This window comes from Solanum pennellii, chromosome 1 (genome assembly GCF_001406875.1).
Source record: "Solanum pennellii chromosome 1, SPENNV200".
In the NCBI taxonomy this organism is placed as follows: Eukaryota; Viridiplantae; Streptophyta; class Magnoliopsida; order Solanales; family Solanaceae; genus Solanum; species Solanum pennellii.
The window spans coordinates 105,846,559-105,864,106 of NC_028637.1; the positions used below are offsets into that span (position 1 = coordinate 105,846,559).

Here is a 17,548-nt window from a genome sequence, read left to right on the forward strand (position 1 = left end):
TTATTTCTTTGTTTTCTTTTTCATTTCCTTGTCCTCCAAAGAATTCATTTGTAATATATTGCTTCAGGTTATTTATACCTTCTTGTAAAGAATTTTTTAATCCTTCTAAGGTATCATTTTTAATTATATTTTCAGCATCTTCTGTTAATCCTGAAAACCAATCATTTACCTTTCCTGTAAAGGTATTTATCATTATGAAGTATTTTTCTTCATCTGTATGATTTCCTTTTCCTAATAGGAAATACATTAACATATTTTGAGACCAAAGGTCTAGGCTATTTTCTGAATTCCTTTTACATTCTAAATCTAAGAATTGTATGCTAATATCTTCTGTTGGTAGTCTATTAGGCATAAATCTTATTTTATCATTATCATGATAATTTTTTGAAAATTCATTATTCCTTTTAGTTTTATTGGTAAAATTTTTATTTTTATTTTCTGGCTCTTGCCATTCATTTTTCATCGAAGTTGAAGCTTCAAATTTTCTTTGAGGTCCTTCTGTTTCTCCTCTATTCATGAATATTTTCTTTTCTTCAAGACTTAGGTCTTCTAAAGAATAAACTAATTCATCTAATTCATTCATCATTATTTTGTTCTTTATCTTGATTTATTTCATTATTATGATTTATTTCTAAATCATTTTCATTTTCTAGACATAGTTCTTTTTGTTTTTGTTTTTCAAGGAATTTTTGGATTAATATTTCATCCATACTTTCTTTTTGATAAGTATTTTCACTTGTTGATTTTTATTTAATAATTCTTTTATATAATTTTGACTTATTCTTTTGTCAATTTTTTCAATAAAATTTGTTACTTTAAGCTATTTTGTATTTGAAGTTTGATATAGTGTTTCCCCTCTATTTGACATTAGATTTTTCTTTCAGGTGTGTTGCGCAGATGTAGCTCTGCATTCTTATTAAGTTGAAATGCTTCTATTATCAATTTTTTTTTTTGAAATGTTTCTATGTTCTGTGATTGTCCATTTATCTCACTCATAATAAGCTAATAGTGCGTGCCGACTTTAACCTTATGCAGGCTTGTTCAAAGTTGATTGATAGGTTTAAAGGAAGGAAGACGTCTTCTGAACTTCCTAAACGAATTGGTTTTATTTGTCTAAATACTTGCTCAAAAGATGGCACTGAATTGTTGTGACAAACAGACAATATTACAGAAGGACGGTCACTTTATATGACTTTACTCGTCTTATTTTGTGTTTTCTGTTATCATTTTTACTTCAGCCGTTGAAGACAGTCACTTTTGGGAACACTTGTTTGACTAGAATCTAAATATATGCTATTTTTAGTATGAAACTGAGCCCGGACAGTACAGTGCAGAAATAAAGCGGTCGGTGCATTTTACATGGATTTATTTTTAATTGCAAAAAATTGGATATACTATTTTGCCTAGAGCTATTTGTTGGCATTTATTAAATTCGTGGGGTTTCTAGCCTAGAGCTATTTGTTGGCATTTATATAGAAAGGAAACCAAAGCTCTTCTTTTTTTTATAAGTAGAGAACCTTCTGTAGGGTTTCTTTAAAGTCATGTTGATAATGCTGGTTGGTTTAGTGGAAATTGTATGCCTTCAATTATAGCTCAAATAAAATTTGGTATAAGATGAGTTTATTTAACATGTATGCATCAAGCCAAAAGGTTCTCCCATCACAATTGGTTTACGGTTAAGAATCAAATAATTTTCATCTAAAAATTTTATGTGCGCATATATAATTTTATTGATCCACGCACCAAAATGGATCCCCAAATGAGGTTGAGGGTGAATGTTAGATTTCCTAACATTAGGGGGAGATATGTGTAGCAGCTGAAAATTATGTGTGGGGTGAATAATCTAAATCCTCATTTAAAAAAAATGTGAACTTAAAAGTTCAAAAGATAATTCATGTCCAAAGATGTATTTGCTGACCAAATATTTTAATTAAGATGCAAATGCTACAATAAATAGTTCTCGAAAGACAGAGTTTATGGTACGCCTGAAGCGTGATAGATCAATCGATTCCAAATTTTAAACTCCTTGATAAAGAACAGGAGCAAATTATCAAAATGGTCATCGCTAATGAGGCAAGTGATTTGAAGAGCACTATGATATAACGTTTCATTAAATCTTGGCAAATGTTCAGGTATCTGAAAATGATGAAAAATGAAAAAATCTCGATAAGTTATGTCGTATTGGAATCGATATCAAAATGGTCGTCGACTTATATTTGATATGATGTAGCACTTAGTGCTATAAATGGTTACGAGGATCATACATTTGAATCTATCATATAGTGTGGATAGATAAATATTTGACACTATTTAAGTGTATTATATTCATGTTAATATTATGGTTATGATTAACCTTTTGTATCTCTCTATGTTACACTATAAATAGAGATATAAGGATTCATATTGTATACACTTGAAGATTGGATGAATACTTTGAAGAATAAGAAATAGTTTCATCTTTTGTCTCCTTATTTCTATTGTTTTCATCTTCTATATCTCTTGTCTTATATTCTTCTTTTCTTTATCTTTATATTGTTAGTTTGTTTTAGTTTTACAACAAAATTAACTTAATTATTCATATTTTAAAATTATTTTTAGAGTGTTGTTTCATTTTTACCTTTCATTAGTTAGTATTGAAATTAGTAATAAATCAATATGTAATTATTTTAATTATAAATTTAGACGATATTAATAAAAAATAAAAATAAAAAGTTATATTTAATTTATGTATATATCTCCTTATCTTAAAGGTGTAAAACCCTCCGCAGTTCAATTAATATAAAATCGAGGGAAGTTCGCTGTATTTATTTCCTTCTTTCTTTCATGTTCTTATAATAAAATTACTACTTTATTTATCCTGATTAGATAATTTATCAAAGATAAATTATATAGAACACTTAATTCATTTAAAATTGAATTAAATCTTAATCCTCGGTGAAAGTTTTCAATTCTGTCACGCAAAGACTACTTATCTGAAATATCTAATCACAGTGTTTACTTTCCACTGAAAGACTTGTGCGCCTATAATCTGAAAAATACATCTTTTGCTTCAATAACAGTGTTTTCTTCCTCCGGCGCAGCCTCTCAAAATTTCAAATTCCGGTGACTGTTCATTCATATTCCGGCGAGATGAAAATTCCTGTATTCCTACTTCTACTAATCACTCTTTCACAAGTAACTCTCAATCCAATTGTTTCAGTCGGCGATTCCGCTTATCCGTCGCCGTATGGTATTGAAACGACTACCTCCTGTCAATCTACTGCTCCCGATGACTTAATTCCTGTCCGTCGGGAAGTTTACGGCAACGGAAGGATATTCGACATCACTCACAGATTGACCCCTGATATGCCGTCCTGGGGCTTAGAAGACGGGCTTGGCCAGTTCCTGTGGTTACCTAAGAGCATGAAGAATGGCTCTCTTGCTAATAACTCCGAGATGAAACTTCCGACCCACACTGGCACGCATATTGATGCTCCTGGCCATGTTTACGATCACTATTTCGATGCTGGCTTTGATGTCGACACTCTCGACCTAGAAGTTCTCAATGGTAACCATTAATCTCCATCTCTTTGTCTCCAATGCTTCGCAAATTAGTTAAATTATTAGCACGTACTAGTAGTATTACACCTGTTATGTTGTCTCCTTCAGGTAAGTTCACGCGTTTGATGAAATAAATTAGAAAGCGACATTCCACATGTTACTCTTCGCCTCTGCTAGGGCCGCAAAGTTTGAAAACTTTGTTTTGTTGTGACCTCCATCTGGAGATTGATGCCTTGTAATATTTAATACTTGTAAGGACCAAATTGTTAGGGTATCTTTTGAGGCATCAAAAGTGTTGAATATTATCCAAAACTTTGAAAAAAGAAAGCATCTTTTTGAAGAGTAAATGTATACCTAACAAAATTTCATTTATTTGACCATATTGTGAAGCCATAACGTTGAGCTTTCTAGTTTCCATTGCTAGAGTTCATGCCTTTCCTAGAGAGTAAGATGAGGGCTGTGCGTAAGTTGCTAGTGTTAACTGAGTTGCTGTTTGTGAGTACAATATCACTTGCTTTTTCATCACCTAATGATGCATACCCAACTGGATATGGTGATGAACCGGGCTCTTGTGTTGGAGCTAGTGATGATTTGAGACCTTTGAGGAGAGAGGTGTATGAAGATGGACAAATATTTGATATCACACACCAGTTCAATCCTAATACTCCTATGGGGGATTCTGATGAAGGAATTGGACAGTTTCTCACTCTTTTGTCGAGCATGAAGAATGGCTCTGATTACAACTTTTCGGAATTGAGATTAGGCGTGCATGCTGGCACTCATGTTGATGCACCAGGACATATGTATGAGGAGTACTTTGATGCAGGGTTTGATGTTGATTCCCTTGACCTTAGAGTTCTCAATGGTATTAAACACAGAAATTTCTACCTTTGACAGCTCTTGTGCTTTAGAAAAATGATCACGCTTGTGCTATGATTAACTACTCATGAGTCATGGATCTGATTAACTCTACACTGTCAGTGCTACTCATGATTCCAGTTTGAAACCTTGAATTTTACTTGCTCTTTCAAATTGATGGGATATTGAGGACTGGAGATTAGTACTTAAAACTGGAAACTGTTTAGACTGGTCTAAGAATATGAATTTTTTGAATCAATTCTTTTGAGATCTATTTTTAGTCTACTTCTGTTCTAGTTTATGTGATACTATTTAATTTCCTTATTTTGCCATACCAAAAGTAATGACACATTTCTATATTTGGAAACATCTAACTATAACTTCTCATTTTGTCCTTAATGTAAAGCTTTTATAGCTACACAGATGTTATGGTCTGTTTAAGATACTTCACTTTAACATAAACGGGGATTAGATTGATGAGAAAATAGAATCCTGGGTCGCGAACAGTGATTCCTGCCAGTTTTCTCCCTTAATTTTTAGCAGTGTGTAACTGTGTGTTAGTGTTCTTATCTTTTTACTGGCAGTATCACACATTTTCATCATTAATGATGATGTCCTTCACTTGCTTTAACAGGTCCTGCATTGCTAGTTGATGTTCCAAGAGACAAGAACTTAACTGGTAAATCTCCCCCTCCCGTCTCATGCTGAGTGTCTCTAGTATGATAAATGCTCCTATTTTTGAATCAATTGTTCTAGCTTATTGTCTTACATAGTTCTCAATTTGCCAGCATATCAGTTGACTTGAAATTGTTGAGCTTAAGAGTTTTCCTGTCTTTACCTTGCATACTATATGATATGTGCAATAACTGGATGAAGAAATACTATCTGTGATTTGAGTAGCAGACACGAGTTGTTTACATCAGCTTATTGGCTATATATGATCATACTTTTGTTTTCTTTTACACAGCGGATGCTATGCAATCCTTACATATTCCCAAGGGAGTCAAACGAGTACTTTTCAGGACACTGAACACTGACAGGTAAGTTATAGCAGTATCTTAAAACTGTGCTTAGGTTGCAATTTGTTTTGATCGAAGTTCAGCTCAAGATTTCTCGAAGTTATTGTAGTTTCTCCTTTCTTTTTCGACATGTTTTTTGCTGTATATTGTAGTGAAATTGTTGGTAGTTTTCTTATGCGTCACTGTTTTGATTTGTGTTTTTGTTTGTCTCTTCTCATTGTTAATAATATTGGAGTATATCCAGAATTTACAGATTCTTCCAAATCCTCAAGGTATCTGGTATGTGGTATTGGATAAAATTTCATTTGCATGCAACATATACCAATAGCACCATAAGCAATGTAGCTTGATAAGTGACCGGCAAACTTACATTAGGAGATCCAACTTCAATTATCAGAAAACACCTGGACCCTTAATTTTTTTTGCAATTGCACCCCTACACCATGATGCCTGAACTTGACATACCCTTTTAGAGGGTTGCTGAAGACTAACCTCTTTGATAAATGCTGCATCTACACATTCTTTTAATCAATATCCCTTCAAGCATTTTCTCTCAGGTCAGTCTGTTTATAATTATAAAGATAAACAACAGACATCTAATAACTTTTTTATCCTTGCATCTGATTTAGTATATACTGAAGGAAATTTAGGATTTTGTGACTTTTTGCATCTTTCTGTTTTTTTCTTTGTGGTGCTGTACGGAAGAGGGTTGTCAAATGTTAAGTGCAGTTTGCGCTTTTACTTCTTGCTCAAGTCTAAATTGTAAGCGAATATAAGAGTTGAACTTGTGTGGGGTGTGATCAATTTCTGCGTCTTGGTAGTGAAAGCTTTGTTTGGACTGTGGACTTAATCGTCAAAGTTGGAAGTGGAAGTTGAAAACAAACTATGATGTAGCAAAAAAAAAATTATCTTCTGACTCTGGAGAATGTGCTTCTGTAAAATGTAGATCTTGGATTGCTCTTCCAAAATCCCAAAAAGTAGATTGGTGAATTGCGAAAAAACATAATAAAACTTACAGCACATTCTCTATCTGTTCATTGTGGATATTTAATTGTATCTTCTTCAGTTTTGGCATAGATGGTCAAGTTGTTACTGGAATTGCTACAAATGCTTTACTCATGTATTACGAACCCTAGCCTGATGTAGATGGATTGTACAAAATATCTGTCTCTAACCTTTTCTCTTGTTCTTTTAGTGGTAATGCTCATGCTGGATAAATTTTTTGAAAACCTAATTGAAGGATAAGCAATTAAGGTTTCGCTTTTAGTGCGAAGAATGAGATGTTCATCCAGAAGTCAATTATCTTTGTGGATTCTGTTCTCCTCCCCATGCTTACATGAACAGGGTAGGATTCCTTCTTAGGGTGCAGGTGTATGCTGTTTTAGAGCTTCAGTTTGATGCACTTGATGTAGTTGTTGCTCATATTTCAACGAATTAATATGCATAATCAGTTGGTATAGAAAGAAGGATAGATGTTATCTGGTTCCTGAAGCAACACTTAACACAGAATTTTAAATAATTTTGACTTGGATGTACAGTTACAATTGTTCAGTATGTCTTGATTTAACTTAAATGACTTTCAGGCGGCTTATGTGGAAAAAGGCATTCGACACAAGCTATGTCGGATTCATGAAGGATGGAGCTCAGTGGCTAGTGGACAACACTGACATCAAACTTGTTGGTAAGATAGGCTTTAACACTATGATATCTTAATAATCTATGATGTAATGGTTTACTGCATGCTTGAATGTGATGTCGGTTAGATAAGTGCTCAACTATAAGCAGTATACTCTGTGTACTGTTATACCTCTTTGGTCAGAGGGGTCCTCTTTCTTTTTTTTCTTTTTCCTTTTTCCTGTAACTCCTTGCTTGATTGACACAGTACTTTATGCTTCATGTCATGAGTAAGTGTAACATCAGGCAGATTATGTAAGTGCTTGAACTGGTATTGAATTAATACACATGCATATATACATTATGTATATATTTGTATTATCTTCAGTCTGGCTGATGCCTGGATTTTCAATTGGTGAATGAGGAATTTAGACTTATTTTACTTTCTTGCTTTATCCGACCTTTAGTCTGTATGTGTCGTGGTTCATGTACTTTATCATCCTCAGCTAGCTGTTCCATTACTGCCTTCTGTTGACAAATTTCTTTGACAATAATTCATCATACTTATAAACCTGGGTGTTATCCTTTCCCATTTCCCCCAACTTTTGCCCTCAAATTAGAACTACCATATTTTGACTGTCCTAAGTGGCTACTGTGTCTTACTGATGCAGCTCAACCAGTGTAAATGAGTGATAACTTATTCTTGATTTTCCTCTTAATCAATTATTGACTGGTAAAAAAATTCGTAGCCAACATTTTCTTTTTTTTCAGGAATTGATTACTTATCTGTTGCTGCTTTTGATGATTTGCTTCCTGCCCATCATGTTTTCCTGAAAAGCAGGGTAAGTCGTCATATTCGAACTAAGTTGAACTTTTATTTGCCCCCTTTCATTAGATTCACATCGGAGGGAAAACTGGGGGTGTCGACTGACGGTTGTCTGTGTGCTTGCAAATGTATAAATGAAGATTCTATGCTTTGCGCGGAATTCTGAATTTTTCAATTGTCTAATATTTCTACTTTGGCTCGAGTTAATGTTTCATTATTCCATGAGAAAGGTGTTAGATATTCTAGTTGCTCTTAGCAATAAATGGCACTATTGATCCAACTCATTCTTTTTTAAGGTGAAAAAAGAAAAAAAAAACAGAATGTGATTGCATATCATGGAGATAGAAAATTCCTGCTTCCCTTTATTATTCAAAATTTAGATCAGATTCCCAACTTCTTATTTACCAGGAAACTTGTTATTTAACCTTGATCCAACTAAATACAGTTAAGGGCCGATAACAAAATGATTCACTGTAATATTTCCTAATTGCTACAAGTAGCATCTAACTCTAATCACCGGCAGCTCAAAATTGATGCTAGTTGTAGCAATTATGGTGCTTTCAAAATATTATGTGCTAGATTGTGAACTAGATGTCATCTGTAAAGCGGGTAAGGTTATTGTGGATCTGTTGATCTTCACTTGTACTACATTTGTAGAAGAAATCTGAATAGTAACGCAATAATGACGACTACTACTCAATATTTGCATCGTAAGTTCTTAACCTTCTAAGTTATGGAGGGTGGTCAACTTTTGAGTCAATTTTTAATGGTTAAGTGAATGGGCCTCCTCCACTTCCTTAGCTGAAGTTTCCTTATGAAGAAAAAAAATAAATGTAGAGAACTAGAGGAGGCGGTGGCAAATATTAAGTTGTATGTCATTCCTGTTTATCCTTTTCATGTAATGAAACTCATAAAAGATGAAATCTGAGTTGGTAACCAAGTGGAGGTTAGTTGAACTTAAACATTGGAAATATGTCAACCTTTTGATGGTTGACCAATGACATGATCTTTGTCTTCTAGATTGTGAAAGCGAGTTGGATGATCGTAAGAAAAAAGAAAATTACAGTCAAGTATTATCTCTGTTCTTTGTTTTATGGAGACAATAGAATGTTTATACTTTAGTCACATTATTGACATTTACTTGTTCTAATGCCAGTTAATAATCTTTGCAAGCATTATGATATTTGAAATGTTCCAGGAGATTATTCTAGTAGAAGGGCTGAAGCTGGATGATATAGAAGCTGGCTTGTACACTGTACACTGTCTTCCCTTAAGGTTGCTTGGTGCGGAGGGATCACCTATTAGATGTATACTGATTAAGTAACACTCTCCTCGTATCTGCCTCAGCCACAAGGTACTTTTAAACATGTTGCCTTGTATTTTTTGATAAATAACATGTTACCTTTTATACCGTCTTGTTCAGTGTGAAAAACTTTCTATCTGATCTTGGGTATTGCATCTCCACGCTATTAATTTCTCGAGTATACCATACTTGAATCCATTTGATCTGACGGGCCTATAATACATAGCATGAAATTTTATAGCCTTTTCTTTTCTTCTTTGTTGTGTACTCTTCACTTTGTTTGCTTGGATAACTTGCTGCAGGAAGCACTGCACTGGAGATAGCATTGAATAAGAAAAAGTGCTGCAAAGGGGACATAGTTTAGGCTGTAATTTTTATCAGCTGTTACGCTGACAATGCGTTGCTTGAGCAAATAATCTGCAGTTTTCATGTAATGTCTTATGGTTTTATGGATTGACAGTGTCATTAACGTATTTAGATCCAAGTTATTTTTGTCGCCATTATATTGCTTTCGACAGGAGAGGAAAATTTCATGGGTGTTTCACTAATCCATTGAAAGTTACTCTCATCGATAATATGTATATATTTGGTTAAATTTTTTGCTCCACAGTACTTTCTTATGAATTCACTTCCACACCAAAAAAAAATATGAGATCCGTTCAACCCACATATTGAGATGAAATATGTGGTTCTTTACGTACTATTGAAATTACGCGAAACCACTCTATACCAGATTAATTGACAAGAAAAGGATCAACCCTTGCCACCCCACCAACATCACACTTAATTATTACTATAAGTTCGTCACAAGTTATAAACTTATTTATTCCTTCTCATTGCTTTCATACGTAGGGTTCACATATTCGTTATGGATTTAAGTTGTATACACTGACAATTTAAATGATTTTTATGTTTTTATTTAAGTCTATTGTGGCAAGTCATTATATTTTTCTAAATTACTAATTTTACGTTTTTTTTAATGGACGGCGACATATTGACCAAATAGTATTGTTATTGTTAGTATATAGTAGAAGTTAACTATGCGAAAAAGTACTACTTTCGCAACTTTACTATCAAGTGATGCCATACGTTCATAAAGGTAGCAACAAGCTACTAAAGAAATTGAAGAAAATAGAGTTGACTTGATAAAAGAAGCATGTGCTAACAAGATGACTTATGAAGAAACATGCAATTTTATACAAAAATAAATTGACAATTATGACAGGAAAGAATAAGCTTATTTTTGTCATCCTCTAGGAACTCAACTCCTATAAAAGGAGGTTGTCATTTAAGGAAATCCCATAACTCAAGTGTCTCAACAACATATTTACTAAAAGGTTCTCTCCTATATTGAAAAGGAAAATGTCTCGATCATATGTTGTGGGACTCATTGTGATTTTGTTGGTAATGGTAGTGGCAATAGTAGAGGCTACTCCCCCTGGAATAGCTGATCATCCAAGCCATTCTCATTGCTCTGACGATGAGATCAAAAAGTGCAAAAATCTCCCACATGTTTGTCCCAAATTCTGTCCCAATGGCTGCATAACCGAGTGTCGTTCTTGTAAACCTATTTGTATTGATGGTCCATCACCATCACCTCCACCTCCAACTCCCTATCACCCCCATCCACCACAATCCCCACCTCCACCTCCACCACAATCCCCACCTCCAACTCCAACTCCACCACAATCCCCACCTCCAACTCCAACTCCACCACAATCCCCACCTCCACCTCCAACTCCAACTCCTGGTCACCCCCATCCACCAAAATCCCCAAAGAAGGTTAAGTGCAAGAGCAAGGACAAGAAACATAGCAAGTGTTACAATCAAGAACATACATGCCCTAGCACTTGCCCTGGTACTTGTAAAGTTGATTGTGTCTCTTGCAAACCTGTTTGCAGTAAGTTTCTCTTTTTAATGAATTTGACTTACGTATATATTTTTAGTAACCTAATAGTATTAAAAATTGCTCGATAGCGACAATTCATTAATTTTTTGTATAGTCCCTCCCTATTCACTGTGACTATAAGAACCATAGATGAATTTTTTGTATAGTATTATTTTTTCTTCCAATAACCAAGTGAACGTCTACGTAGGTTGTGACAAGCCTGGAGCAGTTTGTCAAGATCCACGTTTCATTGGTGCTGATGGAATTACTTTCTACTTCCACGGCAAGAAGGACAAAGATTTTTGCTTAGTCTCAGACTCTAACCTCCACATCAATGGCCACTTCATAGGAAAACGAAACGAAAACATGAAGAGAGACTTCACTTGGGTTCAAGCCATTGGCATCCTATATGACACTCACAACATCTCAATTGGAGCACTAAAGACAGCAACATGGGATGATGCAATCGATCGTCTTTACCTAAACATTGATGGTGAATCGATTCTTATCCCTGAAAATGAAGGCGCGAGGTAATGTTTAATTATATTATGTCTCAATACGTCCTTTCACATATTTGTTTTTTTAATGAGTTACAATGTTTAAAAGCTTATGTTTTTAAAGTGACTTTTTAGTTATTTATATTATATTATGTCTCGACAGGTGGCAGTCAAAAACTGGACCAACTACCTCTATTACCCGAACAAGTGACACCAATGAAATTATAATCGAAGTTGAAAACATTTTGAAGATTACAGCAAAGGTGGTGCCTATTACTGAGGAAGAATCGCGAGTTCATAATTATGGGATAACAGAAGATGATTGTTTTGCTCATCTTGAACTTGGGTTCAAATTTTTCGCGCTGACTGATGAGGTGAGTGGTGTTTTGGGACAAACTTATAGAAGGAATTATGTGAGCAGAGTGAAAATGGGTGTTTTGATGCCTGTAATGGGAGGTGACAAAGAGTTTTCAGCTTCAGGATTATTTAATGCTGATTGCTCTGTGGCTAAGTTTCAAGCAGTAAATGAAGGTTTGTTGAATAATTTGGAGATTCCCAACTTGAAATGTAGCAGCGGAATGTCTGGACGTGGAGTTGTGTGCAGGCGCTAGAATTTCTTGTGTTCATGATTATTGATCACTAGAAATTAAAAGAAATAAGGTTGATTATCTACCAATGGGATGTAACAAAAACTATGTATGATGAAAATTTATAATTTGTATTAAACATCAAATAAGATTATTGTTTTGCTCTTTTATATTTTGAAAAAGTTTATGTAATTGACTTTTTTTTTTAAAAAAAGTATTGTGGTCAAATAAAATTTTATTGTTTTGCTCTTTTATATTTCAAAAGAGTGTATGTAAATTGACTTTTTAAAAAAATTAATATTGGGGTGAGAGAGGCTCGAACTCTCGACCTCAGGATTACTCAGAAGCTATGAGACCTACGCGCTAGCCAACTGCGCCACCACCCCATTTGCTCACTTCTTGCACTAAAACTTATTTATTTCATACATTTTTCCAAATTGTGATTTCAATTTTAAATATAAAAATTGGACCATAAGTTTATATTTTTTTAAAAAAAATAAACAAACATTATTATAAATTTTGCAAAAAAGACATGCTCACATACAAATTGTACGTATTATAAAAAAGAATTACAAAGAATAATGTGTCACTATTATGTTTGGCTAATGGATCTTTATAATATTATGTATATTTAAAGTTTGTAATTGTAAATATTTATTTATAGAGAAATTCTGATATTTTGTTTATGAACTATAGTTTGCTCATTTGATAACATTGTATAAGAATTAGGAAAACTTTATACATATAATGAGAAAAAAAAATACAGTTTAAGAGATTCTAATTGCATGTCCATTTTCTTCAAATCAATCTTTATCATATGACATATCCAAATGGGCATATTAATGAAATAAGCCTGAAAAAACAAATGCATTTCAAGTAAAATTGAATTATGTAAATTAAAGCTTATGTATATAGGTACGTTTTAGCAACATTTGAACGAGGAAATAACTATTCTAGTCTGCTTAAGGGATTTAATCTGTGTAAGATTGATTATTGTTGACCGATTTATCGATTAAGTATAAAGAGAAGTGTAAATTCTTCTTCCATCTATTAATTGTATCACATAGTTTTCTATTGGTCTACACAAAAATGTCAATTACTATATTGTTGCATGCATTTAAAAACAATAAATTGTCAAAATTCAGGATGTAATAGACGAATTGGAAGAAGAAATTAAACGTATTCCCCCACTCTAGTAATATTCCATAAATTCATCAACAAAGTATAACGACAAGAAATATATATTAAAAAAAGGACATTTTATGAGTTTGACTTGGTAGAATAGAAGTCACTTAATGAAAATAATTAGCTTCCATGTACGTAACATGGAAGTGCCAACTTTGAGTTTGATAGAAACAAACGATTCAGAGTACTATTTAATTGTGATATCAGTTATAATGATATAATCGTCATATATTTATTACAGTTAAATCTCTTTATAAATAATATTATTTGTCTTAATATAATATTTCTATGGTAAAATGTTTTTTATAGTAATATTATTTGTCTTAATATAATATTTCTATGATAAAATGTTGTCATAAGGAATATGGAATAGAACTCAATACGAAAATCAGCTCCAAAGAAAATTATATATATCATTAAGTAGTGTGAAATATTGTCATAAATTAATTATTCTCTTTGTTTCAAAGAGAATGACTTCATTTGCTTTTTAGTCTATTTCTAAAAGAATGACCTCTTTTTTTTATACTCCTTCTGTTTAAAAAAGAATGACGCTCTTTTTTTAGTCTATTTCACAAAGAATGACATCTTTCTTTTTATGTAACAACTTTCCACGTGGCATGTTTAAGGCCACAATATTAAATGACAATTTTATACATTTGACATAACTTTAATTCAGAACCACATGATCAAAAGTCTATTTTTTTCTTCATAAACTCCGTGTCAAGTCAAACTAGGGATGTGCAAAAACTGAACGGACTGACAAATCGAACCGAAAAAAATGTAATTTGGTTATTGGGTTTTTAATGGGTTTATAAAAAAAATTATTGGGCTATTCGATTTTTACTATTGGGTTATTGGGTAAACATATAACCCAATAAGACAGTAATAATTTATTATTTTACCCCTCCTAATTATTAAATATGAATAATTTAATATATAGTTAGACGCTATACTATCCCAGGGAAATACGGAATCTAGCAGAAAATTTGATTCTTTTTTATCTCCGAATCGGATAATCCTGAAGTATAAAGGGGGTTATATCATCTCATGGCAGATTGACGGTGAATATCAAATTATTAGTACTATACTAACTTTACACTAGGTCGCATTACTAGTTTTTACTTTTACTTAAAATCTAAAGATTAAAGTAATATTTGTAGCTATTTGATTTTAGTTTAAGTTTTAGTCTTGTCGAACTATTTGTTTTAGTTTTTGTTTGTAATTGTAGGTTGTAACATTTACAAGTTTGTAAAGGTTCGTAATTTGATCAACATAAAAAAGTTCATAATATATTTTGGTGGTAACATGTAATTATAACCTTCGTACTATATTTTCTCTTATTGATGCAATTTCTCATTATCTTTCCTATATCAAAACATTTAGAGAAGTGAGAAGACATATAATATTTTACGGACATTTTTTATTGAGTAAATTGAAAACTGAACCGATAATGATAAAAAGATTGATAAACCGAAAACTGATAAAGAATATCTTACTGGTTTGTTATTAGGTTAGCATATTTAAAAATTGAAAATCGATAAACCAAATTGATAATACATAAAACCGAACCGACCGATGCACACCCCTAAGTTAAACTAGATCATTCTTTATGAAACGGAGAGAGTAACATTTTAACTTCAGATTTCCACGCGGCATGTTTAAGACCACAAGATTAAAGGGCAATTTTGTACATTTGACTTAACTTTAATTTAGAACCACAAGATTCAAAAAGTCTGCTTTATATTCTTAAACTCTATGTCAAGTCAAACCAAGTCATTCTTTGTAAAACGGAGGGAATATTATAGAGATGTTCTGTACTACTATATTATGTTTGTATGTATATTTTCAATACAAACGCGCCAATAGTGAAACAAGTCATGCATGCAAACTCTGAAATACTTTCTCCGTTTATTTTTTCTTCACTTATTTTTAAAATAGATTTTCATTTTTACTTGTTACTTTTGACATTTCAAAAAAAAAAATCTTTTTCATGTTTTATCCTCAACATTAAATGTTTATCTTCTAAATCATTTCCGAGATCTAATCAAACATCATTTAATAGAAATAGTTTGATAAAATACTTATATTAATAATTGTTTTGTTAATGAATTTTGTGTCAAGTCAAAGGTAAAAATAAATAGAAGGAATATGTATGTGTAGGCCTTTACGTACTAATGAAATTACTCAAACTCCAAATTATTCCAGATTAATTGGGAAGAAAAGGGCCAACCCTCCCAACATTATATTACATCCACTTCATTAATTAATAGTACCATAAACTCTTCACAAGCTAAACATATTTCTTCATTTTATTCATGAATATTATTGTATATCGCTTTGTCTGATATCATCATAGGTTGCGTATACATATATACACTCCACTAGTAATGGATTAAAAGCTATATTCATGAATATGATGTATTAAAATATGAATAATAACTCATATTATTAATGTCGTGATCTACAATGTATAAAAATAATATAATATATACTTTATGATCAAGTGATGCCATATATCACATTATGCTTATATGAATAATGACAAATTACTAGGGCAATTGATAGCAAATGTTGAAGTTGACTTAATAAAAGAAAGTAAAGTACTATGTGCTAGATTACTTATCAAGAAACATCCATTATACTTTTTTAAACAAAAAAATAAAAACATTGACATTATGACACGAAACAATAGGCTTACTTTTCTCATTCTCTAACTCCTATAAAAAGAGTTCCTAAGCAAATCCCATAACTCAATACAATTTTATTCAACAACATATTTACTTACTAAAAAAAGTGAATTAAAATGGCTCAATTATTTTCCCACATTGTTGTGGTTTTATTAGTAATGATTGTTGTATCAATAGTTGAAGCTACTCCTCCTGGAATAGCTAATCATCCAAGCCATTCTCATTGCTCTGATGATGAGATTAAACAATGCAAAAATCTTCCACATGTTTGTCCCAAATTCTGTCCTAATGGATGTATAACTGAGTGTCGTTCTTGTAAACCTATTTGTATCGATGGCGCATCGCCTTCGCCACCTCCTCCCTATTACCCTCCTCCATCAACATCTCCAAAGAAAGTTAAGTGTAAAAGCAAAGACAAGAAATATGTCAAATGTTACGATCAAGAACATATATGCCCTAGTACTTGCCCCGGTACTTGTCAAGTTGATTGTGTATCTTGCAAACCTGTTTGCAGTAAGTTTTATTATAATTCGATTTAACTTATATACACTGAAGTCTGTGTACGTGTAATTTATATTTGTTTTAATTTATATAGGTTGTGACAAGCCAGGATCAGTTTGCCAAGATCCACGTTTTATTGGTGCTGATGGAATTACATTTTATTTTCATGGAAAGAAGGATAAAGATTTTTGCTTAGTCTCAGACTCGAACCTTCACATCAATGGTCATTTTATTGGAAAACGAAATGAAAACATGAAAAGAGACTTCACTTGGGTTCAAGCTATTGGTATCCTTTATGGTACTCACAATATCTCTATTGAAGCACAAAAAACAGCAACATGGGATGATACAATCGATCGTCTTTATCTAAACATTGATGGTGAATCTATTCTTATCCCAAACAAAGAAGGCGAAAGGTAACGTTTTTAATTGTATTTATGTCTGGATACGTGCATAATTATGTTTATGTCTCAATGCGTGCATAATATTATATTAATGTCTGGATAGGTGGATGTCTGAATATGGACCAACAACATACATAACTCGAACAAGCAACACGAATGAAATTGTAATTGAAGTTGAAAACATTTTGAAGATTACAGCAAAGGTGGTGCCAATTACAGAGAAAGAATCGCGAGTTCATAATTATGGGATAACAGAAGATGATTGTTTTGCTCATCTTGAACTTGGATTCAAATTTTTCGCGCTGAGTGATGAAGTGAGTGGTGTTTTGGGACAAACTTATAGAAGGAATTATGTGAGCAGAGTGAAAATGGGTGCTTCGATGCCTGTAATGGGAGGTGATAAAGAGTTTTCAGCTTCAGGATTATTTAATGCTGATTGCTCTGTGGCTAAGTTTCAAGCAGTAAATGAAATTAATGAGGGATCGTTGAATAATTTGGAGATGCCTAGCTTGAGATGCAACAGTGGAATTTATGGACGTGGAGTTGTATGCAAGCGCTAGAAATTAAACATTAATTGTTGCTCGTTATTTACAAAAATAAGGTTTTGAAAACCAAAATAATGTACGAAAATGTATTAAA

The 17,548-nt window shown here is 32.7% G+C and overlaps 3 protein-coding genes, 1 long non-coding RNA gene and 1 other non-coding gene across 36 annotated transcripts in view; 4 read left to right on the forward strand and 1 right to left on the reverse strand.

Moving 5' to 3' along the window:
• LOC107008181 overlaps nt 1–1,310 on the forward strand; it is a 24,333-nt gene extending 23,023 nt beyond the window's left edge. For all 31 annotated transcript variants that reach the window (XR_003579887.1, XR_003579886.1, XR_001455219.2 and 28 more), the window contains one exon: nt 1,036–1,310. This is a non-coding gene — a long non-coding RNA (uncharacterized LOC107008181). The remainder of the gene's footprint in view (nt 1–1,035) is intronic.
• Nucleotides 1,311–2,976: 1,666 nt separating this feature from the next.
• On the forward strand, nt 2,977–9,767 carry LOC107008030 (cyclase-like protein 2). 2 transcript variants are annotated; one of them, XM_015206919.2, is made up of 7 exons: nt 2,977–3,547; nt 5,033–5,077; nt 5,366–5,438; nt 7,001–7,098; nt 7,803–7,873; nt 9,056–9,211; nt 9,463–9,767. In XM_015206919.2, the coding sequence occupies exons 1-6, from the start codon at nt 3,130–3,132 to the stop codon at nt 9,179–9,181; spliced, it is 831 nt and encodes a 276-aa protein (XP_015062405.1). In that variant the 5' UTR covers nt 2,977–3,129; the 3' UTR covers nt 9,182–9,211; nt 9,463–9,767. The 2 variants fall into 2 exon arrangements, with proteins under 2 accessions (XP_015062405.1, XP_015062404.1); XM_015206918.1 differs by lacking the exon at nt 2,977–3,547 and adding an exon at nt 3,767–4,405.
• A 712-nt stretch (nt 9,768–10,479) lies between these two features.
• LOC107014576 lies at nt 10,480–12,314 on the forward strand. The gene is made up of 3 exons (XM_015214545.2): nt 10,480–11,060; nt 11,257–11,578; nt 11,709–12,314. The coding sequence occupies exons 1-3, from the start codon at nt 10,523–10,525 to the stop codon at nt 12,154–12,156; spliced, it is 1,308 nt and encodes a 435-aa protein (XP_015070031.1). The 5' UTR covers nt 10,480–10,522; the 3' UTR covers nt 12,157–12,314.
• A 119-nt stretch (nt 12,315–12,433) lies between these two features.
• TRNAM-CAU lies at nt 12,434–12,518 on the reverse strand. The gene is given in 2 exon segments: nt 12,434–12,469; nt 12,481–12,518. It is a non-coding gene; the product is annotated as a tRNA-Met (tRNA).
• Nucleotides 12,519–16,089: 3,571 nt separating this feature from the next.
• Nucleotides 16,090–17,529, forward strand: LOC107014585. The gene is made up of 3 exons (XM_015214556.2): nt 16,090–16,517; nt 16,600–16,921; nt 17,013–17,529. Exons 1-3 carry the CDS (start codon nt 16,121–16,123, stop codon nt 17,467–17,469), a joined length of 1,176 nt encoding a protein of 391 aa, XP_015070042.1. The 5' UTR covers nt 16,090–16,120; the 3' UTR covers nt 17,470–17,529.
• The last annotated feature ends 19 nt before the right edge of the window (nt 17,530–17,548 follow it).

Excerpts from the sequence above, each read along its gene's own strand:
- LOC107014576 (XM_015214545.2), top strand. The coding sequence starts at position 10,523 with ATGTCTCGATCATATGTTGTGGGACTCATTGTGATTTTGTTGGTAATG. Across the intron at positions 11,061-11,256 it reads CTCTTGCAAACCTGTTTGCA|GTTGTGACAAGCCTGGAGCA; the intron begins GTAAGTTTCTCT and ends ACGTCTACGTAG. Across the intron at positions 11,579-11,708 it reads CCTGAAAATGAAGGCGCGAG|GTGGCAGTCAAAAACTGGAC; the intron begins GTAATGTTTAAT and ends ATGTCTCGACAG.
- LOC107014585 (XM_015214556.2), top strand. The coding sequence starts at position 16,121 with ATGGCTCAATTATTTTCCCACATTGTTGTGGTTTTATTAGTAATGATT. Across the intron at positions 16,518-16,599 it reads ATCTTGCAAACCTGTTTGCA|GTTGTGACAAGCCAGGATCA; the intron begins GTAAGTTTTATT and ends TAATTTATATAG. Across the intron at positions 16,922-17,012 it reads CCAAACAAAGAAGGCGAAAG|GTGGATGTCTGAATATGGAC; the intron begins GTAACGTTTTTA and ends ATGTCTGGATAG.
- LOC107008030 (XM_015206918.1), top strand. The coding sequence starts at position 3,970 with ATGCCTTTCCTAGAGAGTAAGATGAGGGCTGTGCGTAAGTTGCTAGTG. Across the intron at positions 4,406-5,032 it reads TGACCTTAGAGTTCTCAATG|GTCCTGCATTGCTAGTTGAT; the intron begins GTATTAAACACA and ends TTGCTTTAACAG. Across the intron at positions 5,439-7,000 it reads AGGACACTGAACACTGACAG|GCGGCTTATGTGGAAAAAGG; the intron begins GTAAGTTATAGC and ends AATGACTTTCAG.